Below are 27,367 nucleotides of genomic sequence, written 5' to 3'. Positions count from 1 at the left end.
TAGTGAGATATGAGTGAACAGTGCGGCGTTACATTATTTCATTAGCTATTTGTAAAAAAGAAAAAATAATTAATACCGGTAGTAAGTCTAATGATTGTCTCTAACTAGAAATCTGTAAATGTACCTTTAAACGAATTAGCTTACTTAAAATTGGTCTAAACTTGTAAATACTTTGACATGTCCTATGTCCTTGTAAAAAGAGATCTGCGGATGAATAAAGCTACTACTGCTACTACTACTAGTACTACTGTATAAAACCAGACTTGCCACACAAAAATCAGAGATTGTTCATGGGGGATTTTAGGTTTCTCATCGTCTCTGATGGCTAATTAGAGAGTAATAATTTGCTTGGTATTTATTCATTTTATTACTTCAACTACATTTGTTTCTGTTGAAATATCTTCACAACTGTGAAAAAGCCGTGCACTTTAATGGGGATGTTTATTTCAATACTAGTTGAGAGCTTCGGTTTGCCCAGGTATGTATTTATTTCAATCTTCAATAAGACCATCTCCTCCTTGCCCCATCTCCCTGTCCATCTACTCCTTCCCCCACTGTCCATCTGCTCCTTCCATCTATCTTCATCTCACCCCCTAACATTCACGTCACCTTACCCCTCGGTCCATCTCCTCTGCCCCCTCTCTCAGTCCATCTCCTTCAACCCTGTCTCTCTGCCCATCTCCTCCTTCCCTGTCACTTTGTCAATCTCATCCACACTCTCTCTGTCCATTTCCTCCTCTCCCCTCACTCTTACTTTCCATGTCCTCATCTTCCCTTTCTATCCATTCCCCCTCATCCACTTTCTTTCCCTCTCACCCCCCACCCTACAACCTCCATCCATCTACTCCTAGCACCTCTCGAGCTGCCCATCTCCTCATCCCCCTTGTCCCTTCAGTTTATTACTCTCATACAGAAAGGAGGTTGCTGCTTCTTATACCCACAGTATCTCTTTCCAGATAGTAGGCAATATGTATACAGAGGATCGTTCACATCGATCCAGAGGGCTTAAGAGGAGTTCTTAAGCCAAGGCTCTGCTTATGATGACATGTGTCACGTATATTTAATATATATTTAACTATGTTTTACACATACATCACCTGTAGATGAATCATTAGTCTCTACAGTGAAATGAATTTGTAGATACATACAGTCATTTATGTGAATAGTGTAGGCGAGATGTGTTGCGAAATAGTTAGTTATAAATAAGTAATAAATTAAAACGTCTTGCATGATATAACAGTTTCTCACGCATCTCCTTGTTTATTAAGTCATGTCTCCTGATCTATGTTTCGTATGATGATATATATTTTTGCACTTACATTCAGTAATATATATGAATACTGTCTGGATGTCTGGAAAATGTGTTGTAATTATAGTAACAAAGAAGTAATAAATTAAAAGGTCATGCCTGATGTGGCAGCTTCACTACATTAATAGCAAAAATGTTGTGAGCGATGAACGTTTTTTATTTTACCTTCTTGTGGGCCTTATCGACTAGAAAAAGTTCGAAAGTATGTGTAAAGTCGGTTGCAAGTAGATAAGTACCCTCAATCTCAAAAATTCGATGAATATATTCTGGCTATTGGCGCGAAGTGGCTTATGCTACTTTTCACCCTCCCCCCTCTTTTTAAGAGCTAAGTGGTTCTTACTCCTACAGAGTATCTTTTCAGACAGTATGTGATCGTGCGTAAATCTGTGCAAGCGGTGCATTACATCGTCAGCATACAGGAATAGCTAGAGGGCCCCGCATGTAAGAGTCCTAAAGTTCTCAATCGGGAAGAGATCCGGCGACGTTGCTGGCCGAGGTAAGGTTTGGCTAGCACGAAGACAAACTGAAATGTTAGTCCTGGATTGTTTGCCATGAAGGGCGACAAAGCAGGCCGTATAATATCGTCGTTGTACCACTGCGCTTTAAGGGTGCCGTGGATGCCAACCATAATGATCCTGCCGTGGAAAGAGAAGGCATCCCAGACCATCACTCCTGTTTGTCGGATCGTGTGGTTGGCACCATTCAGGTTGGTTTCCCACTGCGGTCTGGGGAATCTGTAGACCACGTCTTCGGTGTTTAAACTCATGTCTTGAGTAGAAATAATTCAGTGATGAGTCTCGCTTGGAACTGAGGCCTGTCGACCAGAAAAGACGTGTCTGAGGACGCCCCAGACAGCGATGGCATACCGACCTGAGGTTAGCCCGTCATATTACCGGACTACCTAGTCTGATGATCTGAGATACAATTCCTTTCATAGCAGGTCGACTTTGGTCGTCATCTGCAGGAGCCTTATAGCACAGCGGTACGTCGACGATATTCTACCCCCCCCCCCCTCTCCCCGTTTCGCAGCCCTTCATGGGAAGCCAACCTCGGCTTACATTTCGGCAAAATAATAACCTCACTCCCGCAGCAAGAACGTCTACTGCTTTTTTTTCTTTTACGGATCATCAGTTTCTGAGTGGTGTGATGCATTCCGCCACGAATTTCTCTCCTGTGCCAAACTTTTCAGCTCACTGTAGCAATTGCACCCTACGTCTTCAGCTATTTTCTGCATATATTACAGTCTCTCTCCTCCCCTACAGTCTTTACACTCTACATCTTCTTCTAGTACCATGGAAGTCATTCCCTGACGTCTTCACGGATGTGCTATCATCCTATCCCTTCTCCTGGTCATACTGTTTGCCAAGCCCTATCTTGTCCAACATGGTCGATGCATCTCTTCCAGATTGAGAAAGTTTGGAACTTTGTGGGCAGGGCCCCCCAAACATCTCTGGATTTTGATGGCAGAATCTTCCAAACATGTCTGTATTTGAAACTTTCTGGCAGATTAAAACTGTGTGCCGGACCGCGACTCGAACTCGGGACCTTTGCCTTTGGCGGGAAAGTGCTCTACCGACAGAGCTACCCAAGCACGACTCACGCCCCGTCCTCACATCTTTACTTCTGCCAGTACCTCATCTCCTACCTGCCAAAGTTTACAGAAGCTCTCCAGCGAACCTTGCAGATCTAGCACCCCTGAAAGAAAGGAGACATGGCTTAGCCACAGCCTGGGGGATGTTTCCAGAATGAGATTTTCACTCTCCAACGGAGTGTGCGCTGATATGAAACTTCCTGGCAGATTAAAACTGTGTGCCGGACCGAGACTCGAACTCGGGTTCTTTTCCTTTCGCGGGCAAGTGCTCTAGCGACTGTATTTTTTGTAAACCCGCCAATTGGACAGAATTTGGCACGGTGTACCTCAGGTGGACATCCAACAACACCATCAATCAATGCCAAGCTGAATGACTGCCTGCATAAGGTACCCTGGTGGACCAACGTATTACTTTTTTGCTGAATTTGTCTCTTGAATAAATTAACTTTGTTTTCTGAACCTGTAATAATTCGTTTGACTGTACATGTACTTGTCATCTAACGATATCTGTCCCATTTCGAAAATTCGTTCGTAGTGCTCCCCCCCCCCCCGCGCCAGTTTTAAGTGCATTATGGCGGAAGAGGCGAGCGCGTGTACCTGGAGCTCCCATATGCAGCGGATCTGTCGGGGCGGCTCCGCGTGCCCGAGAGCCTCATAGTGCGGGAAGAGCAGCTCGCCCTCGGTGGCGGGCGCGAGCAGCGGCGGCCCGCACAGTGGTCCGTGCACGAACTGGTAGCGCGCCTCGAACAGCGGCGCCGGGTGCTTGAAGTAGCTGACGGCGGCGTGCGCCGCGTCGACGCGCAGCTCGAGCGCCAGCCGCTCGGAGCGCGACACCACCGACACCGGCGGCTGCTGCGCGCCCCCGTGGCACAGGCAGCGGCTGGTGGCGCCCTCCGACTGCGGCTCGGTCCACGCGGCCGGCGAGTAGGCGGCGGAGACGGCGGACGCGTTGCCACCCGCCGCGTCACTGGCCGGCTCCCACACCAGCAGCTTGTCCACGCGGTCGCTCCAGCAGTCCGTGCACGACACCGCGCTGTACGGGTGGTCCTGCAGGAGGGTAAGGATAGTGCTGGACGCTCACCGTGATCCAGTACATTTACATTACACCAGATGTAGAAGTAAACAATGTCATCAAAAGCATCCGGACACACACAAAAACCTATCTTTTTCATATTAGGGCATTGTACTGTCACCTACTGTCAGGTAATCCATATCAGCGACCTCAGTGGTCATTGACATCGTGAGAGCAGAATGGGCGCTCCGTGGAATTCACGGACTTCGAACATGGTCCGGTGATTGAGTGTCACTTCTGTCATGTGTCATATGTATGTACGCGAGATTACCACAGTCCTAAACATTCCTAGGTCCACTGTTTCCGATGTGATAGTGAAGTGGTAACGTAAAGAGCCACGTACAGCACAAAAGCGTACAGGCCGACCTCATCTGTTGACTGACAGACACTGCCCACAGTTTAAGAGGCTCGTAATGTGTAATAGGCAGACATCTATCCAGACCTTCACACGGGAATTCCCAACTACATCAGGATCCACTGAAAGTAGTGTGACAGTTAGACCGGAGGTGAGAAAAATTGGATTTCATGGACTAGCGGCTGTTCATAAGCCACACTTTACGCCGGTAAATGCTAAACGACGCCTCGCTTGGTGTAAGGAGCGTATACATTGGACGACTGAAAAGGGGAAAAACATTGTGTGGAGTGACGAATCACAGTAAACACTGTGGTGATCGGATTTCAGGGTGTGGGTACGGCGAATGCCCGATGAACGTCATCTGCCAGCCTGTGTAGCGCTAACAGTAAAATTCCGAGGCGGTGGTGTAATGGCTTGGTCGTGTTTTTCTTGGAGGGGGCTTGCAACCCTTGATGTTTAGCGTGGCACTCTCAAAGCACAGACCAACATTGATTTTTTAAGCACCTTCTTGCTTCCCACTGTTGAAGAGCAATTCGGGGATGGTAATTGCATCTTTCAGCACGATCGAGCAATTGTTCATAATGCACGCCTGTGGCCGAGTGGTTACACGACTATAACATCCCTGTAATCGAGTGACCAGCACAGAGTCCTGACCTGAATGCTATAGAACATCTTTGGGATGTTTTGGAAAGCTGACTTTATGCCAGGCCTCAGCGACCGACATAGATACCTCTCCTCAGTGCAGCACTTCTTGAAGGATGGGCTGTCATTCCCCAATACATCTTCCAGCACCTTATCGAACGTGTTCCTGCGAGAATGGAAGCTGTCATCCAGGCTAAGGGAAGACCAACATCATAGTGAATTTTAGCATTATAGATGGAGGGGGTCACGAGCCTGTAAGTCATTTTCAGCCAGGTGTCCGGATGCTTTTCATCACATAGTGTACGAAACCGGAATTAGGTTGCAGTAATTACAGGTCTGTTGATTGAAACTGATGAACAATATTTTATCTCCATTGCTATTTATATATTTCTCCCGACTCTCATGCAGGCTCTGAATGCAGGCTATGAATTGAACGCCAAACAAACTGCTCTTCTTTTGAATCAAACCAGTCAGCGAGCCCTTGTCGTACATTTTCATACGGATTGACACGTTGTTCGGGGAAATAGTGTAACAGTGATGCAAATAGATGATAATCGGACGGACCCAAGACTGGAGAATAAGTTGCATGCCCTGGTATTTCGCAACTGAAATCCTCGATCCTTTCCCTGAGCTGTTTTCCTGTGTGTGATGGGGCGTTATCATGGAGCCACATGACTTCGTGTGGCGTTTTTCTTTATTTAGGTGGTTTTTCACGTAACACTCGATTTAAATCGATCATTTGCTTTTGGTAACGATCAGTGTTAACAGTTTCGCCATGTTTTAGCAGCACATAATAGATGACACCCTTCTGATCCCACCGAACACAGAGCATTGTTTCTTTCCAAAGTAATTTGGTCTTGCAGAGGATGTAGATGGTTTGCCTGGATTCACCCATAATTTACGTCGCTTAATATTTTCAAAATATGTCAATTTTTCATCACGTCTTTTTTTTCTGTCGAGCAGCGTTTCAAAAGTGGTCTTTCGATTTGCTTATGGTCTTTCATTCATTTCATGCAGAATCTATTTTCCCAATTTCTGTACCTTTCCCATAGCTTTCAACTGAAGAGAAACGGCTTTCTATGTTATATTCAATTGTTCTGCGAGTTCCTGTTGAGATTATCATCTGTATCCAATATGACCTGCAATTTGTTGTCTTAGAACTTTCTCGTTGGTTTCACGGGATCGTCGTTTCTCATGTCAAACTCACCACTTTTGAATGTTTTGAACCAGTCGAAGCACTATGATTTCCCAAGAGCTTGTTTTCCGGAAGCTCGACAAGTACTCGATGCGATTCTCCAGCAGTTTTCTTCAAATGATAACAAATGCTCTCCACAAGCCAGAAGCCTCAACATGTTTACGGGTTTGAAACACATACCAATGTATGTAACTTTGGTTACTGCGTGTTGACATTTTTCGTCAACCGTTACAGTAAGCAGATGGTGCTGTAGACGCGCTCTCACAGACCCTGCACTGACTGTTAGTAGCACCATCTATAGGCAAATTCCGCATTCCATACTTCTACACTTGGAACATTAGTGTGCAGATTTTTAGGATGGAACGACAGTGAGACGGTCGAAAAAACTCGAAATTTTTTTATCATCGAATTCGAATGTATATACATTGAAGAATTATTCCGCAAAAAATAATGCGGAAACTCCAAAACGTAACGATTCTGTGAGCGTTTGAAGGTGAGCGTGCACTACACGCCTAGGCGTTATAGAATCCGTTGCCAAAAGTCGTTATCGATGCCACCACCCATATTTATACCGACTGATCTACTGAAGCGTTGTTTGGGCGGTTTAACTCAAAATATGAATGAAAGTTTGAATAGTCTCATTTGTGGAAACGCTCCAAAAACAACATCCTGTCGAAGCCAGATTGTCAACATTGCTTCAAATTTGGCAGTATGTCTATTCAGTGTAGGCCATACTCCATTAATGCACGTGGCAAATGGGCTTCAAATCAAAATCGGCAATGAAATGCACCGGTTCTGTGAAGACAGGGACGCCAGCAGCGATGCGCCCAGCCACGTAAAGGGCTTTGAAGACAAAAATGTTCAAATGTGCGTGAAGTCTTATGGTACTTAACTGCTAAGGTCATCAGTCCCTAAGATTACACACTAAGTAACCTAAATTATCCTAAGGACGAACACACACACACCCATTCCCGAGGGAGGACTCGAACCTCCGCCGGGACCAGCCACACACATTGAAGACAAAACTGAGTACTTATCAGATCAAAGTAGCAGAAATCGGCCATCCACTATCCGGGGCGATAATAATTACGGATGTGGCATCGACGATATCCCGTAAGTTTGAAGCTTCGTCCCTTTTTTTTTTTTGTGACGAACACTTGTCAAACTTTAAACGCGTTTTTCTGAAAACCGTGTTGTTCGAGCGTGGTTCTCGCTACCCATACTACAATTTTCATCTAATTTTGATGATTTTTAATCTCCCTTGAAGAAAATTCAAATTCTTCAATTCATCGTAGCCGATTTTTTATGTTGATATTTAGTATTTTTTCTGCCAAAAATATGGTTCCACAAAAGATGGGTACAAAAGCTGCCCAACAGCCCATTTTTCAAATACCTATTTTCGCAGTTTTTTTTCTTTTGCAAATCCCTGCGATGAAATAGCATTAAATCTGTAAGGACCAGGGTGATATTTTAGTTTCCTGTTTCAGATACCCGCAACCGGAGTTACAACTACAGCCGTCCATCTATTTCCTTTTAGATCTGCCTCGGGAAAATCCCAATTACACAGTGAGGATACTACTTTTTTCAATGAAGAAAATGCCAATTAGAAGTTCAATGTATGCTGTATTCATTTCATCAAACCCCATTTGTTCTCTGTATTCCAGTACGGAGAAAAACAATCCTGAATTAGAGCTATAATTTCGTCCGTCACCCTCTCGTTGGCCCCTTAAGGTCGGAAGGAACTTTCATATGATGTGTCACTATCAAGTAACACAGCTCTATAAACATTGCGCCGTACATTGGAAAGAGCTGCTATAGTATTTCATAGAAGATGACAAAGAAATACGCAAAGAGGCGACCAGAAATGACATTTTTATTCAAAGAGAAAAATTACACAGAAGTCATCGCGATTCATGATGGTCCCATGGATATTACGAAAGGGGTACGCAGTTGGTAACAGAATGTGTGATCACCACCGACCGCAGTGCGTCCTCTGCAATATGCTATCAGTGTTGTGTGATGGCGGGCTGGGTGTGCGAATGTGTTCTCTATAGGCGAGAGCCAGTTTGATTTTGTTAATTACACGCCGCAAGAGTAATTGATTTGGTTGGTTTACTGTAAAGTCTGTGTCTTGTTTCTATTATTCTGTGAACGTAAATGATTCGGTTTATGCCATTTTAAAACGAGAGTTACCTTTTAGTTTTTGTGCGTGAGAGTGATTCATTCAAAGGTTTTTTGTGCAGAAGATAGTATTGAGATACATTGCGTAGGTAGTAATGTAAGTAGTGGGTGACGGGAGTACTCATAGAACAATGTTTGGATCTCTAGGTGATATCATCGTGTCCTGTGGTTAACTCCAGAAGCTGTATTTACTGTCTTTTTCTGTCTGTGGCCAAAGCTCATGTATCTTATCCATCTATGCACCACAGAGTTATTCGCGCGTAAACAGTTATTTATGAACGAGACCGCGAGTGTATGTTTGTTCCAATCTTCTATTAGTCCATCTTCTCCTTAACCGTCCCTCTGTTCACATCTTCTTTTCTTTTTCTGTTAATGTCCTCCTTTCCACTCTTCTTATTCATCTGCTCCTCTTCGCCTTCTCTCTCCACTTCCTCTTCCCCTCTCTCTGACCAGCTCGTCATCCCCCCTACTTGTATCCATCTCCTAGCTTCCCGCTCTCTCTGCCCAGCTCCTCATCCTTCTTCTCTCTCAGCATTATCAGCCTTACCCCAGTAGGGGACTGGCGGTTTTTACCCCATAGTATTACTTTCCTGATTGTTGCTTATATGCGTACCATAGTTGGTTGAAAACGTACCTGGGTTTTAGGATAAACTTTCTATCCGAAACTTTGCCTGCGTATGCTTATGTCAAATGTATTTCACATGTATTTAGCATAGTTTACAATTATTTTACACATATTTCACCGCTATGTGTAGAGTATTTCACTCTGCCGTTTCGTTTCTAAGCAGCACAATGATTATGAAGTCGTATTTTCTGAACCACTGTTGTGAAATAGAGTTCCCAGTAAACAAATAATACATTAAAATAAGCAAGCAATATATTAAAACGTCGCGCTTCTTGCGGTGGTTTTACTGTATGAACAACGAAAATGTAGTAACGACTTTTTTTCGTACATCCTCAGCGAGAAAAAGTTAAAAGTTTGAAATTATGTGTAAGGTTTGTTGCTAGTCACCGAGTGTTCTTACTCTCAAATACTGAGTAAGTAAATTCTGAGTATTCGCACGTCATGGGCTACAATGCTTTTCCAGCCCCACCTCTTTCGACAGGTAGCTATAGATAACGTAGCTTATGTGTTCATTCAGGGAATAAGCCATACCTTTCCTTTTCCAAATCCTTCCAGCCGTTTCCAGTGTGAAGGAGTAACGCGCACACACAGCTTCCTTCGCATTTATATGATTATTATAGTTGTTGGGAGATCTGTATGCTGAGACTGTGTTTATTTGCTTTTGTTTCACTGTTTCGAGGTCATCTTAGTTCTTTTTTCTTGTTTTAGGGCTGCCTTTCTAGAATTATATTGGGCTGCAAATTGTGTTATGTTTACGTGTTACTGTTCTGTCGTGAAGACGACTTTATGCTTTACACACTAGTTGGCAAATTGACCTCACACCTGTGCAACCACCCAGATAGATCGTCACTGCACCCAGACACTACGCATGAGCAATGCTGCTGCCGACCGTCTCCTTTGTCCGCCTCCGGCTCATTGTCAGTAAGCGAACAATTACACCTGAATTCGCCCGAACTGCGCCTCTGGCCACTGGCGCGTGCCGTTACGGTCCGCAGATGCCTGTCAGCTGGTGCGTGTAGTCCAACTCCGATGTGCCTTCCTCAGATAAAAGACTCCTTCGCTGCACGATTTTTCGTACAACCCCGCAACGTTTCGTTTTCTATGGTCATATAAAAACTTTATTTTCCTATTACGTTCCTCTGTAGCCACTCTTCTGTAAGCATCGTCACGATAGGCTAAGTTCTCGATCTCCTGCTTGTCAATCCCCACTATTCTGAAACGACCACCTCTCTTTCTCCCTCCTCCTTTCCTTTGTCGCTTTTGCTGTTAGTTATGACTGGAAAGCACAAAATTGTTGACATTGTACTCTACTTATTTATTTAGCCGGTTGTCGGCTTACAAGCTGATCGACTTAACTTCAACTGACTATCGTAATCAACGAGGCTACCATACTGGTGAACTACAACGGAAAAGATGTTGTACGTCGAGAGTTAGTTGCAAATACAGACTATATGTTGTCTTCAACAGTAATTTAATTGAAAACATTAAATTTAAACAATCAAATAAGTGTGTGTGTGTGTGTGTGTGTGTGTGTGTGTGCGTGTGTGCGTGTGTGCGTGAATATATGATTGGAGGGAGGAAGATAACATCAGCAACAGAAGAGAAACTGTACTATTGCTATGTGTGTGTGTGTGTGTGTGAGTATGTGTGTATGTGTGTGTGCGTGTCTGTGTGTGAGTGCATGTGTGTGTATGTATGTTGTGTGTGTGCGTGAATATAAGGATGGAGGGAGGAAGATAACGTCAGCAAAGAATTACACACAACAGAAGAGAAACTGTACATGTGGTAAAAAAATGAATAAATTACAATTTACAATAAAAAAGAATTGATACAAGACACGAGTAGCGAAGCACAGCTTGAAGTTGTATTAATATGGAAGGGACAAGGAAAATGGAGCAAAAGTCTTTCAGCACATTACCTTTTCAGCTTTTGTTTGCTAAGTAGAGGCTGTGGGACTGTTGCTGGTAACTGTGGCCTCTTAAAGCGCACGTATTTTGTTGTGATTCTCATTAAAGTTCTTCATGATGGAATGCCACGCTATCTTACGTGCAGTTACACTTTGGTCTGAGGAAGGCCACTGCATCAGTCCCGAAACGTCGCTTTATATCGGTAACTTAGAATTTTAAATTTTTTTAGAGAATGACGTGGCAGTCAGTAATGACTGATTTTAGTGAGATTAACATCGACTGCGACTTTCAGATTCCGTCTACTTCAGAAGTAGCATTCCCTGTCAGCCTAATTATGGATTATGGTGGTGGCTAGGCAACGGAGGTTATCCATGATGCTTTAACAGATGTCCTATCATTGTGTCCCTTTTTCTTGCCATTGTTGTTCATAAGCGTCTCTCTCCGCCAATTCCACGGAGAACCTCCACATTCCCTATCATGCCAGTCCACCTAATTTTCAACATTCTTCTGTAGCACCACATCCCAAGGGATTCGATTCTCTTCTGTTCTGGTTTTCTCACATACCATGTATCAGTGCCACAGAACGCTGTGCCCCAAACGCACATTCTCAGATACTTCGTCCTCAGGTTAAGACCTATGTTTGAACCAGCAGACTTCTCTTCACCAGAAATGCCTTTTTTGCTAGTGATAGTCTGCTCTTAACATCCTCCTTGCTCCGTCTGTCATACGTTATTTTGCACCATAGGTAAAAGAATTGTTTAAATTCATCATCTTCGATATCTTCAACTGTAATGTTAAGTTTCTTACTGTTCTTAGCTCTGCTACTTCTCTTTACTCTCGTTTTTCTTCGATTTATTCTCCATTCTCATTCTGTACTCACTACGCCGTTGATTCCATTCAACATATCTTGCAGTCCCTCTTCATTTTCACCGAGGATAGCAATGTCGTCAACGAATCTTATCACTGATATCGTTTCACCCTGAATTTTAATCCCACTCTTAAACTTTTCTTTTGTTCCCCTCATTGCTTCTTCGATGTATACGTTCAGCAGTTGGGGTGAAAGACTGTATACCTGTCTTACACCCTTTTTAATCCGAGCACTTCGATCTCGATCTTCCAGTCTCATTGTTACCTCTTGGTTCTTGTACATATTTCGCTGTAGCTTACTCCTAGTTTTCTCAGAACTTGTGACATTTTTCACCATTATACATTGCTGAATACCTTTCCCAAACAGACAAATCCTATGAACGTGTCTCGATTTGTCGTCAGTCTTGCTTCCATTACCAACCGCAACGTCAGAACTGCATCTCTGGTGCCTTTACATTCCATAAAGCCAAACTGATCGTCATCTAACAGATCCTTTCCTGTCTTTTGTATATTGTATGCATAAACGTGAATTACGGCGGCATAGAACCGAATACCTCGAAACAGGACCAATGCAGTAGGGCAAGCACAGTTAAACATCCATCGGAGAATGATGAATGTGTATGGGGCAGCATGTCTGTCGAATACCACCGACGTGGAACGGTGCATAAGTTCCACACAAGAGGCACTGCTGCTACATGGTAATGAATGTACCCATATGGGAAATGTTGTAACGCGGAAATTACGCCAACTCAAGTTGGAGATATTCGAGCATCCGCCCTGAAGATCTGACCGCTCCCCTTGCAATTATCAAGCCCTCTGTTCCTTAAAAAAGGCATTGAAGGGTCGACGATTCTTGTCGGACGAGGATACGCATCAGGCAATTACGGACTTCTCCACGCAGCAGGACACGGTGTTTTACCAAACGGGTATCTTCAGCCTGGAGCGTTGGTGTCATGGTTGCCTCAGTGCTCATGGTGATTATGCCTGATTGGCATGTTGATTCACGGCTGTACGGTGTTCAAACGGAAGCTTTTTTTGATCGCCCCGTATATGTTTATGTTTACATTTCGACCTGACCATTAAACCCAACATCTTCTATAACCTGTTCTCTTTGTCTGCCTCAATTACTTTTCCCTCTGATGCTCCTCAAAGGTGCCAGGTTAACTAATTCTCGTTCCCTTAGCACACGTCTTTCCAATCGGTCTCTCCTTCTGACGAAAGCCTTCCATGTCAATTTCCTTAGCACTTCATTTAGTACTTGACCCGTCCATGTAATTTGTAATGTTACATTTTCACCTACCTCGTTCCTCCCCGCATTTCCTGTAGTCCATCTTTCTCCGTCCACGCAGTTCTGTACTCTCCATTACCAGCAATTACGGTGGATTATAAAGTTCAGCACGAATTACAGTGAGACATCCATACAAGAAAAACCGTTTCCAACTTGGAACAGTATTGTGTATGTGTATTGAATTGGGGACCCAGACGGAGAAGCGTCGTCCCGCCGTAGTGGTTCACAACCTTACAACAGGCCACAGCAGTCCACCCACCCCACCACCACCCTACAGCGAATCCAGGGTTAATGTGAGGTTCAGCCCCAGTCCAAACCCCCCGCCCCTCCGGGAACGTCTCATACCAGACGAGTGTAACCCCAATTGTTTGAGCGGTAGAGTAATTATGGTGTACGCGTATGCGGAGACAGTGTTTGCGCAGCAGTCGCCGACATACTGTAACTGAGACGGAATGAGGGGAACCAGCACGCATTCGCGGAGGCAGATGAAAAACCGCCTTTAAAACCACCCACAGGCTGGCCGACACACCGTAAATCGACACGAATCCGTCTGGCGGGTTCGTGCATGGGACCGGCACGCCTTCCCTCTCGGGAAGCAGTGCGTTAGACAGCGCGGCTAGCTGGGCGGGCTTGAACATTATTACTGACAGGTAGTGAAGACCATGCTTTGATTATTTCATGAGTATGAAGGGACACGAGTCATAAAATTATTTCGTCGGTAAAATAAGAACAACACAAAAATATGGAACCTTCTCAATACATCATTTGGTTTTAACTACAAATAATAATAAAAAGAAAAGTTGTGCCAGTTGCTAAAATCCACTCTGGTGGTAACCCTGTGCACAGTTTACACTACACATGAACTATTCAGATTGTCTATCAATATATGTACTTATTACGATAAACCGAAAGCATATTTATCTAATAATGCATCGAACGTATACCAATTGCGGAATCTCTTCTGGGAAGCTAACTATTCTGAAAACAAATCTGCCTAAGTAGAGAAGGCGATTGATAGCTTTTCAGCCCGCATGATATGTTCCGTTAGCTTATTCATTTTATGTTATATTGGTTATAAATTGTACTGTATGCACTGCAGTACGCCGAAACATCTTGATATATCTTGGTGTAATTTCTGGGATAGTTTAGTGTACTACAGTAAGAAATAAAAAGTGATTCGAATAAGAGTATTCTCTTCAGTTAGACAAGACAGTCGCATAATGTATGAGCGTTTTTAAAATACCTGATGTCAGCGGGACCGTCAGATTTCTTTGTAGATTTCGAGTTTAGTCGTTTACTTGGAGCTGTCACAGCACATGTTTTTGATAGGAGAACAGCCCTAGAAGCTGTAAATGCAGTATCACCGTCCAATGAACAATTTAGCTGAGCTGGATAGTGCTAGGGATGCACTGATGAGGTTGAGGATGTGGAGGGGAGGAGGCTAAGACAAGTGAGATATGGTAGTACGGAGTAGGGGTAACAGACAGTGAAGAGTATTGCCTTGCTACATCAGTTAAGTAAAGAAGAGGCTCAAGTAACCGTAGATGTAGGTAACACCCAACAGATTGTCGTTAGGAAACAAACTGTTTCAAGAAAAGTAGGAGGAAAGTTCTGTTGCTAGGAAGTAGCTATGGAAGAGGTTTGGGCCACATTTTGCAAGAAAAGGTATGTGACAGGTATCAGGTCATAAACTTTTTCAAGCCCAGTGCATATCATAGTCAAGTGCTAGAAGATGTACGGTCCTTGTGCAAGGACTTTACAAACCAGGATCGTGTTTTTCATAGTGAGAGGAGCAGGAAACAGGGGTCAGGAATAGAATGTTGAGAGTAGCCTGGTAAAAATATCTCCCGCGGGTGCCTGTTTTCAGGACGTGTGATCGGCTCCAGTTGAACACCTATGTAAGGAGGGTCAGTACGGAGTTGGATCGGATGCTTCGGATGGCTACTGGGTAAGATATGGCTTTGGTTCCTTTTGATTCCATTGGTACGTGATATTTCACTAGGTTTGGCAGTCAGTAGGAAAGGGAAGGGCAAAATGGCTTGGTTGATAGCAAAATCTTTAAGGAGGTGAGATGGGCACTGCAGTTCAAGAGAGTACCTCTTCTTTAGGCCAAGATCAGGGGTCAGTGATTCAACATTAAAAGGAATTAAGCTTAATTAGAAGCTCATACAGGAAGGCACTAATGATATTAATGTATCACAAGATCGTCATGAACGTAGACTGAAAAATAATGTTAGTATATTTCATCAGCATATCAGGGTATTATAAAGCAATGCAGATGAGCTCCTGGTTTGTTTGAAAGAAATAGAAACTGAGGATGTAGTAGATGTACTATGTCTGTCTGAACATTATACAGTTACAGATATGGAAAAGTCAAATGGAGTGCATATAAGCTTTCAGCACATGTAAGTAGAGACAATATGGTGAATGGAGGAGTTACCATATATGTTCAAAGTTATCACAGGGTTAAAAATTGAGGAACTAAAAAACTGTGTACAGTAACATGTAGAAGCCTGTGTGCTTAAACCAAGTAGTGTTACTTTTATAAATGTAACGTTGTACACGTCTCCATAGAAGAATTTACAGCTCTTTCTGAAAAACAGGATTCCTCTGTTGTGATGTCAGAAAAAGAGAAGCAAATTATTATTTCTTGAAATTTCAATGTAGATTTTCTGTAAGGGTCTGATAGTAAGAATGAAAATGAAGTATTAGTCGGACCTTTCTATCTGATATCAGTTATTCTTATTCCCACTGAGGTACTACAGGGAAGCAGGACACTGATACATAATATGTTGTAGACAAAGATAAATTTAATCAAACAAACGTTTTACCGTGCTCAGAATAGCGTTTCTGCTCATGATGCACAGCTATTTACAGGGTATGACATATCTCAATGCAGTAATACAAAACAGTGCTCCAATGTGATGCATTAAGTTAACGATTTGACAATTGCAAATTTTAGGAAATGCTTCCAACAGTTAAAGTGGCATCGGGCGTACTGATGCTAATGTAAAATATAACTTATTTCAAGACATGTTTGTGCATACAGTATATTTGAAAACAGAGCGGTGATAAACCGAATGCAAATTAGAATGATGGCTTCTTCACAAATGGGAGACGTAGGCTAATAAGGTATCAGAAGGCCAATTGGCCACTGAAAATTTAAGAACCCAATAGCTGCGACGAGTGAAATTACTTCCCGGTAACAGGCAAAGAATACTTCTGTGTCTGTTAGTGTAGCAACAGATACTATTTTGCAACTACTTCTGTAGCTTTAAAACGAAATGACTGCTACTAAACGGGAAACAGGTACTATGAATCAAAATCTGGATATAATGATAAACGGTATGTCAACTATGAAACAGCAAACTAGTAACATGAATCAAATCGGAAATAGTATCATGCAAAAACAAGACAGCGTGGCTGATAACTTTACTATCGTTGTTCAGAAAGAAGACAATATGGTTAACGAATACAGTCACTTGAACCGAACGAAGATCAATCTGAACAGTTCACTGAAGCATACACCGAGCAAAACACTTCTGCAGAAATGATCAGTGACGACTTAGACCGAACGCAAGAAACTTTAATACATGATTTCCGTGAATGGCAAGAAAAGCCCAAAGTCACATTAACGATAAGGCAGGAAAGCTAGAAAAAGAATTAAAAGCAGTAAGGAATCACTTTAAGAATGACACATCCCAGGTAGCTAAGGTAGCGGTGACTTGTGATGATCCTAATCCAGTGCCCAATGTAAGAACTTACTTTGATGAAATGCACTGTAGAAATCTGTCGCCACATAAACATACAAGGGGGAGTATGGGGAACGGCACCTCGAACCAGAAGTTCAAGCTCAGCAATCCAAAGTTTTGGTGGTGTAATTGCCTGAAGATGTTTTGTTGTATTTTCTGTGCAAGCGGAAAATTACTTGATTAATAACAGAAATTGTACTTATATTTTAATGCATTATGCAATACGAGGCATAATCACAAAAGGTTCATAAATGATTTCATTGCCTCTGTTCACTGCATTCCATTACAACAGTCTTATGTAATTTAATGTTCTTTCATACAAATAAATCTCGCATTTGGAGATGATAGTCTCTGTAATACACATTCATGAATTCAAGTTAGAATTTTGTGTCAATATTTATACCGTTAACAGCACGTGCACGCTCGTGAGTTGTCGATACTGGAAGACCAACAATAAAACATTCTCCCTCTCCCGTCCCCTAAACTTGCAATGTCAGCGTTATTTTCCCTTCTGCCCCTGACGCACGTGGCCAACTTTACTTAGCTGAAAGCTCAATTCACCAACGTCAATTAAAATTAAGTCCTTTTCAAAATATTAGTGCCTGTAATGCCACATTTTTAGATTTGCCGGCAAGTTGTTAGATTCATATTGTTACAAAATACAGATAAGAATCGCCGTCCACATAAATAATTGATTCGGGTCGCATGTGGCCCGCAGGTAGCTATTTGACGACCACTGTGATACACAAAAGTATACTCAAATACAAACGGTTTGAAATTTTCACGTCTGTGACAAGCAGAAGTGATTACAATGACAAAACGTATAACAGTTGTGGTGCGAGTTACTTCTCGCAGCTGCACGTAAAGTTTTGTTAGAGCGCTACGTCACAAGACGAAGACAGCAATTCGGTTACGCGGGCAATCATGCAGCCGCTGTATTATACTCGATACACAGAACGCGGCCCGCCTTGTGTCAATAAAATAACATTGGCGGAAACCCAAACTGTTACCGTCCTCCGGATCATGAAACAAAACATTGAACGTGGCATACTACACATGCTCTGGTGCGTTACACAAACAAAACACCACCAGAATGTATGAGGGCGGTTTTAATCTAAATCATTGACCTGTTACTTATCCCACTACCAAAACGTATAAAGAACTATATTCACACAGAGGTCTTAAAAATACTTTGACCCACTACAGAAGTAGAAAGTGAACGACGGGTTCAGAAAATACAATTTTTTATATGGGGTCACCCACTTCTTAATTGTTCAATAGGCACCGTTGAATGCTTTCAAATTATGGCTGAACTAAGGCAAAATAAAAGTTGATAGGTAATGTAGAACTCTTGTGAAGTGAATAGCGTCCTATGTTCTCTCTGAGATGCTTTACCTTTATTCTACTAAATGAATGTAAATACTATTTTGTAAGTAACTAGAATTCATTAGAGGTTCGTTACTGTTATTCAGTAGGTACACACTTGTTATGATGAATAAGGATAGGTATATGACCACTGTAATAATTAGGATAAGTTTGTAAAAGGGAAACTGGGTGTTGTGTGCTGTCCTTAGGTTAGTTAGGTTTAAGTAGTTCTAAGTTCTATGGGACTGATGACCATAGATGTTAAGTCCCATAGTGCTCTGAGCCATTTGAACATTTGTAAAAGGGAATCGGAGTCAAACGACACAACCCCGATGAGTAGTTAGGTGCATATTGGCCGGGAGTATGGAATATTGGAAAGGGACGAATGAATCGACCTTAAAAAAGAATGGAATTTAACTAATGAACATGTAAACAGCTGTGCAAAAATGCGTATGTAATGAGTATTTAATAAAGCAGATACTTTCTCATGTAGAACAGGTAAGGTTATCTACTTAAATTAGCTAGAATATAAATACTAGCACTCTCAGAGGCCTGAATGAATGCGGTAACAGACGCGGTATGCTACACGGATCTAAGTTTAACTGTGTCAACTGATAAAATAAATATGAATACTTTAGTACGAAGCCTAGGTCAGAAAATTGCAAGTATTGCTCATTTATGCCTTTTTAGACAATATTCCGTTTCTGCGCTATAGATCCAAGTAAGCACCTCACCACATATTAATACAAATACAGAACCAAGTACAGCGGGAATAATGTAATTAATGGAATACGATCTTGTAGTGTTACGGGGATCTCTTTCAGTAACAACTTCATCACAGTAACGAGTGTAAGCTGTAAAGGTATTTGTAGTGAACCCTGACAATAAACTTTCTATATTAGCAACGAAATGAGAATGTAAATAGCATCTAGTCCTCAAAGTCACTGAGGATTATATGTATTCTTCCTAGAAAAATGAAACCGCAGAACTGTGTGCTGTGAACTTACCGTGACCATAACCCAGTGAAAATATCTGTCACTGGGTGATATGACGAAATAATGTAGAGATACACTGGCAGCGAAACCTAGTAGGTGATAAGAAACTTATCAATTAGTGTAAATCTACAAATAATAATACACGCTTGGTATGTTACACTGATGCTTCTGACCAAATTTTGAAGAAAATGCAGAATTTTGAGTAGCACAAGATAATTGGACTAAGCCTATTATTGTTACCAGCTTGAAATGTTCTAAACAGGTATATAATTATTTGTAGGAGTAAGTGAGTAGTCTCATAGAAAAAAATATGATATGTGAATGAAAAAGGAACAAAGTTTTCGCGTTAAAATGCATTGTGAATCTAACAAGATAAATAACAAATGTACGCTTCTACTAATATATCAGACGTATTTCTATGCACAAATAGGCTGATGAGGGGTGGTATAAAATTGCGTGTACGAGTCTCAAATAAATGAATTTCGTAAGTTCCGCGCTTAGAATTCTCGATTGTTTCCGTTGTTGGGGCCGACTTTTTTCACACATTGGTGCTTGTAATGATTTCGTTAGCGCATTAGAAATTTATTGTCTTCACATTTCAGTGAATGAATTAGTGATGTATTGTCTTGCTAAGAACAGTTGAGGAGGACACTATATGCACTAAACTGTGTTCCCGTTTGAGCGGAGTTAAAGGACGAAATATCTATTTTCCGGTCACCTGGATGACCTTCCCGCACAGAAAGAGGAATTTGTAAATGTACAAAGTTTTGTAATATAAAGTAAAAGCATCAGATGAAGTCTTGGCTAATAGCCAACTACTTGTGAGCGAGACATACACATGCACAATATGTTCTATAAGACGAAGAAGAGAGAATAAATTTGTTTCATCCATTCTTAGCAACTAATTGTGTTACGTGCACTTAAGATAGTTTGTGATGGACAGAAAACGAAAGGGTGACAGATGGCGGTGCGTAGTAACTGTTTCACCCACTCTCAACAAATTATGCGAATATGAAACTACATTTCACTTACCAGTACTGGGACGTTTCGGAAGCGAAAAGCAAATGCAGTCACAAAAAGATTCTTCGATCAGTGAATAATACCAAATACTGTAAACTGCTGGTGATACACACGTCTTGAACGTTCACTAAATCGACGACATGTGAGTCGCGCCATTCATTACGGCAGCATGGCTGCCGGGTATGGCGACGCAAGACTCAATTAACGTCAATGTCCTGATTCAGACGCCTAGACTCTTAACTTTCAACGGACAAGCAAAAGGTTTTTAAAATGACAAAACGACGCTCAAAGACACTGTAAGCTACACCTACGTTTAGTTATCCCTAGACTAAACATTCATTAAAGAAAATAAGCTACAAGCTCTCTGTAGAGTGCCGTGAATAAGATTGACACAGCCAGGTAAAGATACAGTGGCATCAAATTTATGTTCACGAGAATTCCTTACAAATAAATTCTGATGCAAGTGAAAACGACTATTGTCGAATAAGGAGAAAACAGAGAGCCGACCCGAGAAACAAACTTGCGACCTTTGCCGTTCGCTGAGCAACCCAAGCAAGACTCAGGCCCCGTCCTCACAGCTTTAGTTCCACCAGTACCTCGTCTCCTAATTTCCAAACGTTACAGAAGCTCTCCTACGAACCTTGCAGAACTAGCAGTCCTGGAAGGAAGGATATTGCGGAGACATGAACATTGGAAAAGTGTATTTAACTATGTATATGAAACCCTTAAGTGTGTTCGCTGTCCGGCAGACGGTTTTAATCTGCCGGGAACTTTCATATCAGTGTATACTCCACTTCAGAGTGAAAATCTCATTCTGGAAACATCCCCCAGGCTGTGGCTATGCAATTTCTCCGCAATATCCTTTCTCACAGGAGTGCTAATTCTGCAAGGTTCGCAGGAGAGCTTCTGTGAAATTTGGAAAATAGGAGACAAAGTACTGGCGTAAGTAAAGCTGTGAGGACGGTGTCTGGGTCGCGCTTGGGTAGCTCAGATGGTAGAGCACTTGCCGGCGAAAGGCAAAGGTCTCGAGTTCGTTTCTCGGTCCAGCACACAGTTTTAATCTTCCGGAAAGTTTCATATCAGCGCGCACTCCTCATTGTGGAAGGAGAAAGCAAATTAAATTTAACCTCAACTGAACATTTTTGGCCCACACGCAGTTATCTCGTGTGTGCCACTATTCTAACACCCATCTATTCTATGTTTTCATGCAATCGACGGAATGTCGACGTCGTCATTATCTCCTACAATCCTGTCCTGAATGGCGTCGAGGTATCTCGTCCATCACTTTCGGAAAAGAACTTCATGGAATGTTCTGGCTTCCTTTGGTGGGTCCTGAGGCACCACGTCATTGCTTTTACATTCCTACGCACCTGCTCCGTCGTCTCAAACGCACTTGTCACCGGCCTATCCAGATGACGTTCTCATTTAAAATTCACCTCGATGTTATGACTAAAGAATTTTTATCCAACCTTTTAAAGAGAAGTCTAAAACGGCAACCAAGCAACTTGTGCTTTGTGTTGCATGTTGAATAATTAAAGTAACTACAGGTAAGTATGGTGCAAAACTATTACTTGAGCTAATTGTGTAAAAGATCTGACTCCTGAAGATAGAAAACTATTAAGACAGACCCAAGGACAACTCAGCATAATGAAGAACGTGTTTTTCTATATGTATTCGCAGAATGCGCGGGTCTTATAAAGCATATAGTGCAAGAATTTATTTCTGCCCAAAGATAAATACTTATCTGAGCCTTTTATCTATCATTTCTGGACATTAGGAAGTACTGAAAGTCTTTTGAGTTTGATTTCGTCAAGTGAATACAGTAATTTACTTGCCTCAAACAAAGGGCCTGTGCAACGAAATTTTAGATATTATCTCTTTCTATTCTTGCTTCAATAAATATGTGGTATTTTGGAGCAAATTTAATAGTCTGACTATAAATATGTTATTTGAGGTCGAGGAAACTACCTGTATTTGGGACCTGCAGTCATAATACATAAAGATTGAAGTTATCAGTTAAAAATATGTCATCGTTGTAAAACAATGTCCACCTTTTGTCCGGCATATTTCATTTGTTTCTTTCATTTTCAGCTTTCCTCCCTCCTTTGTCAGGTTATTTCATTTTTTACAGCTGATATCCTTGGTACGTTATTGACAAAAATTAAAGTGGAAATCCGGGTGAGTCTGACGGTATAAAGGAGAATAGCCGGTTTGAAAGATGTCTGTTTTGCCACCATTTCAGCTATCTCATTGAGGTGTCAACTAATTGTAGTAATTATTCGAAATAAGCCTGCTTTTCAATTTACGAACTCCGATTTGCTAGTGCGAACAATACTGACGCACTTCAGGGATTCGAAGCTGACACGGTCGTGAAAATCAGAAACCAAGACAGTTATTCCAGCAACTTACAATATTTAGTGGAAAATTAACATTTCTGTTCATCTTTAATTTAACTCGCCAGTTATAGTTATGAATAATCAGTTCTGCACTGTAGCATAATGAATCACAGCCTTTAATTTTAACAGTCAGAACGCAGATACGTTCGTACTGTGGTAGCCTCTCCTGGTCTGTTTACCTATCAAGTTACTATATGGCATATTTAAGTTCTTAAAATTGAATACAGAAGTTAGTTTGATTTGTAATTTAGTTTCATAGTATTTTACTACCCCCTTTTTCATTGTTTTTAAACACTGTATGTAAGAGTGACATACAACAAGTTGAAAGCGGTTGTTATACTTTATGTGGAAAACATTGTTGCGAAATACAACAAACGAAATTTGTAAAACTATTTTTGGTAGCCATGTAGAGCTTTTATCTGCGATCGGAAGCTAAGGAACGGTACATTGAAGAGGATCGCTAAAGCTTCAGTGAGAAGCTTTCCCTTACAGGCAGCTTGCAAACGTATAAATCAGGAGTTTTGATATTTTACGAAACAAATACTGCAACATTCTTCGCTCCTTTCTGCAGAAAATGATATATAAATTATCTCTGCGTGACGTTTGGAAGTACTTTCCTTTTAATTTATAATATTACTTACGTATGTCGGAAACTACTTAATTTCGGACGTGCATCTCTTCATATGCGGATATGTTGGGAATTACGCCATAGAAAAGCCTCTGATTTACACCTATAGACAGAAAATATGCGGCACTTAATGCTGGCCACTCTGCTGTTCGCAGTGTGTCTGCTGCTTGGCTAATTTTTCTTTGCAAGTAATTAACTTTTGAGTGAAATACTGACTTTCCAAGTGATGTGGTGCAGACACAATCTAAACATGCCTAGAAGGGCCAGTCCAGCACTATTGGAATGGCCATCAGGAATAACAGATATGGTTTATAAAGTATTAAACATCAGTCTGAATCTCATACCTCCACCGAGGTTTCATAATTTTGATCTTGTGGGGCACCAAGGCCTCAATATGTTTTAAGAACGAAAATATGGTCCGAGCAGGCAGTAATCTATTTATTGTCTGTGCCATTAGCTAATTCCGATCGTCTGTCATTTTCAGGCACCTCAAATGTATCCACAAAATGGTGGCATTGGTTTATACACTCCTGGAAATTGAAATAAGAACACCGTGAATTCATTGTCCCAGGAAGGGGAAACTTTATTGACACATTCCTGGGGTCAGATACATCACATGATCACACTGACAGAACCACAGGCACATACACACAGGCAGCAGAGCATGCACAATGTCGGCACTAGTACAGTGTATATCCACCTTTCGCAGCAATGCAGGCTGCTATTCTCCCATGGAGACGATCGTAGAGATGCTGGATGTAGTCCTGTGGAACGGCTTGCCATGCCATTTCCACCTGGCGCCTCAGTTGGACCAGCGTTCGTGCTGGACGTGCAGACCGCGTGAGACGACGCTTCATCCAGTCCCAAACATGCTCAATGGGGGACAGATCCGGAGATCTTGCTGGCCAGGGTAGTTGACTTACACCTTCTAGAGCACGTTGGGTGGCACGGGATACATGCGGACGTGCATTGTCCTGTTGGAACAGCAAGTTCCCTTGCCGGTCTAGGAATGGTAGAACGATGGGTTCGATGACGGTTTGGATGTACCGTGCACTATTCAGTGTCCCCTCGACGATCACCAGTGGTGTACGGCCAGTGTAGGAGATCGCTCCCCACACCATGATGCCGGGTGTTGGCCCTGTGTGCCTCGGTCGTATGCAGTCCTGATTGTGGCGCTCACCTGCACGGCGCCAAACACATATACGACCATCATTGGCACCAAGGCAGAAGCGACTCTCATCGCTGAAGACGACACGTCTCCATTCGTCCCTCCATTCACGCCTGTCGCGACACCACTGGAGGCGGGCTGCACGATGTTAGGGCGTGAGCGGAAGACGGCCTAACGGTGTGCGGGACCGTAGCCCAGCTTCATGGAGACGGTTGCGAATGGTCCTCGCCGATACCCCAGGAGCAACAGTGTCCCTAATTTGCTGGGAAGTGGCGGTGCGGTCCCCTACGGCACTGCGTAGGATCCTACGGTCTTGGCGTGCATCCGTGCGTCGCTGCGGTCTGGTCCCAGGTCGACGGGCACGTGCACCTTCCGCCGACCACCGGCGACAACATCGATGTACTGTGGAGACCTCACGCCCCACGTGTTGAGCAATTCGGCTGTACGTCCACCCGGCCTCCCGCATGCCCACTATACGCCCTCGCTCAAAGTCCGTCAACTGCACATACGGTTCACGTCCACGCTGTCGCGGCATGCTACCAGTGTTAAAGACTGCGATGGAGCTCCGTATGCCACGGCAAACTGGCTGACACTGACGGCGGCGGTGCACAAATGCTGCGCAGCTAGCGCCATTCGACGGCCAACACCGCGGTTCCTGGTGTGTCCGCTGTGCCGTGCGTGTGATCATTGCTTGTACAGCCCTCTCGCAGTGTCCGGAGCAAGTATGGTGGGTCTGACACACCGGTGTCAATGTGTTCTTTTTTCCATTTCCAGGAGTGTATATTGTGTGTTTACACAAAAGATCTCATGTACTTTGGCAGTGAAGTGTATATACACACGAGATCTTTCATGTAGACTGAAAATATATAAAATAATCCCATCATTTTCGCGGGTGTATTTCAGGTGCTTGAAACTGACACAGAGTCGAAATTAGTTAAACGCACGGACAACAACAGATTGAAGCCCTCTTGGAACATGTTTTCGTTTTTCAACAATGTTTCAACTGACAGATAATTGATATATTCTCTCTGTCTATCTGGATCTGAATGATAGTGTAAATTTCAGAAGGCTGATGTCTCAGGAGTTTGTACTGAACGTAAGAATTCTATTCCTGAAGCTGTTGTGGCAGCCATCATGCCAGTTTAAAGGAACCTAGCTCACCCAGAACTGCTCTGAATGTATCTACAGGGTGGCTTCATAATCCCTATGAGTCTTTCAATAATGCTGATCACGCCTCCCCAAAAATGTGTCTGGAGGGTTAAATACATTGAAATTGGGAGTTAGTGACGAAATAATTGGAGGAATGAGGGCTCCAACCCATGTTAACATCATCCCAAGTTGTGATACTGTACAGGTCTTGAAATTATTAGACGAGGTGCAACTTCCCAAGGTACACTGTGCAGCCAAGTTCACCACCAAAAAAGCAAGATCAACACAAGAGTGACAAGGGTCATGATGCTGACTATTCTGCAAGGTACCTTTGATTCTTAACTAAAAAATTTCAGTTTTTGTCATTTCAATATTGAAGTATGATTTTTTTAAAATGACCTAGTTTATCTTTATGCAACTATATATCAAAAACTTATTCTGATAGTTTCATGAAATTTTGTTACACGTTTTATTCGAACATGCTGTGTCAACTGAACCAATATCATGGTAATGATCTGAATAGGTATGAACCTAGGGGCTTACATTTACAAATACTGGTAATAAAAACAGTGCTAAACTTAAAAGAATGTATCTCCGGTTCTTTTCTACCTCATCACTTAGTTCTGTTTCCGTAGACATAATTAACTTGAATAAGTTACCTGCAAAATTTTGATTACTGTCCTCATCGGTTAGATAAGCTTGGCTCATTTAATACTGACCGCAAAGACCCCGCAAACTCCTCTTAATGGATCGAACACGATTGAATTCAGCTTTTCAGAGGTCTGGGAGGTAGACTGGGATCTTCCCTTACTGTCCCTGATCTATATATAGAAAAGGCCTCGATGGTTATTAAAACAAGTGAAATGACAATCAGAGACTTTACTGGTCTCATACAGATATGATTTTATGTCTAAAGCCTGATGCCGAGAGTGAAAATTTGTACGATGTCCGGGATCCGAACCTAAGCGGTGGTGGTGGTGGTTAGTGTTTAACGTCCCGTCGACAACGAGGTCATTAGAGACGGAGCTCATGCTCAGGTTAGGGGTGGATTGGGAAGGAAATCGGCCGTGCCCTTTCAAAGGAACCATCCCGGCATTTGTCTGAAGCGATTTAGGGAAATAACGGAAAACCTAAATCAGGATGGCTGGAGACGGGATCGAACCGTCGTCCTCCGAACCTAAGTCTCCAGTTTACTAGGCAGGTGCGCTAGCCACTGAGCTACCTTGACACAGCGGTTTGCGTCACTGCATGATTTGCCCTGATAGGCCTCCCTCCTCGATCCAAATTCTTACTGCCGCCCCAGTCTACTTTAAATTCTCACACACGAACAGATTTGCTGAGGCTCTCCATGTTCTGGAACAGCACCTCAGCATTGAACAAAATTGGGGGAACTAGCCTAAAAGCCAGGTGCAGGTTCTTATAGAGATGAAATGACACATTTTATGAGACTTTAATGGCATCTGGGGTCGCAGTGAGAATTCAGATCGAGAAGGGAGGCGTGCCAGGAAATCCGTGCAGTTGTGCGAACCGCTGCGCCAACGTTAACGTCTATTTGGCGTCACGCATCCCCCATTTTGCAAAGATGCTCCCGATACCATCTACTCTGGCTCACCGCATGTTGGCGGTTTTGGAATCCTTTGTTAGTACGGGCATGTTTTTTAAGATTTGTTAGGAGTTCCTCTCCTTCCCGAGGAGCAGAGGGGGTTTAGGCCTTTGTCATTTTCAGAACAGAGCGAAGGCCCTGTTCGTCAGCTGTCATCTGCACCTGCGGCGACGAAGCCCGACGTGCCTCACAAGTCTATTATTACTGGAGGCCTTACGCCCCACCTCACTCTCCCCCCCCCCCCCCCCCCCGTTATGAT

At 42.8% G+C, this 27,367-nt stretch overlaps 1 protein-coding gene across 1 annotated transcript in view; it reads right to left on the bottom strand.

Annotated features, from left to right (window-relative positions):
• Window positions 1–27,367, bottom strand: part of LOC126235062 (cubilin-like) — a 451,076-nt gene that overhangs the window by 20,066 nt on the left and 403,643 nt on the right. The window contains exons 9-10 of the mRNA XM_049943797.1: window positions 3,840–3,947; window positions 3,498–3,797 (exon numbers count right to left, since the gene is read on the bottom strand). Of these exons, the coding sequence (XP_049799754.1) occupies window positions 3,498–3,797; window positions 3,840–3,947 (408 nt within the window). The remainder of the gene's footprint in view (window positions 1–3,497; window positions 3,798–3,839; window positions 3,948–27,367) is intronic.

The sequence above is a fragment of the Schistocerca nitens genome, chromosome 2, assembly GCF_023898315.1.
Source record: "Schistocerca nitens isolate TAMUIC-IGC-003100 chromosome 2, iqSchNite1.1, whole genome shotgun sequence".
In the NCBI taxonomy this organism is placed as follows: Eukaryota; Metazoa; Arthropoda; class Insecta; order Orthoptera; family Acrididae; genus Schistocerca; species Schistocerca nitens.
This window is presented reverse-complemented; position numbering and strand designations above follow the sequence as displayed.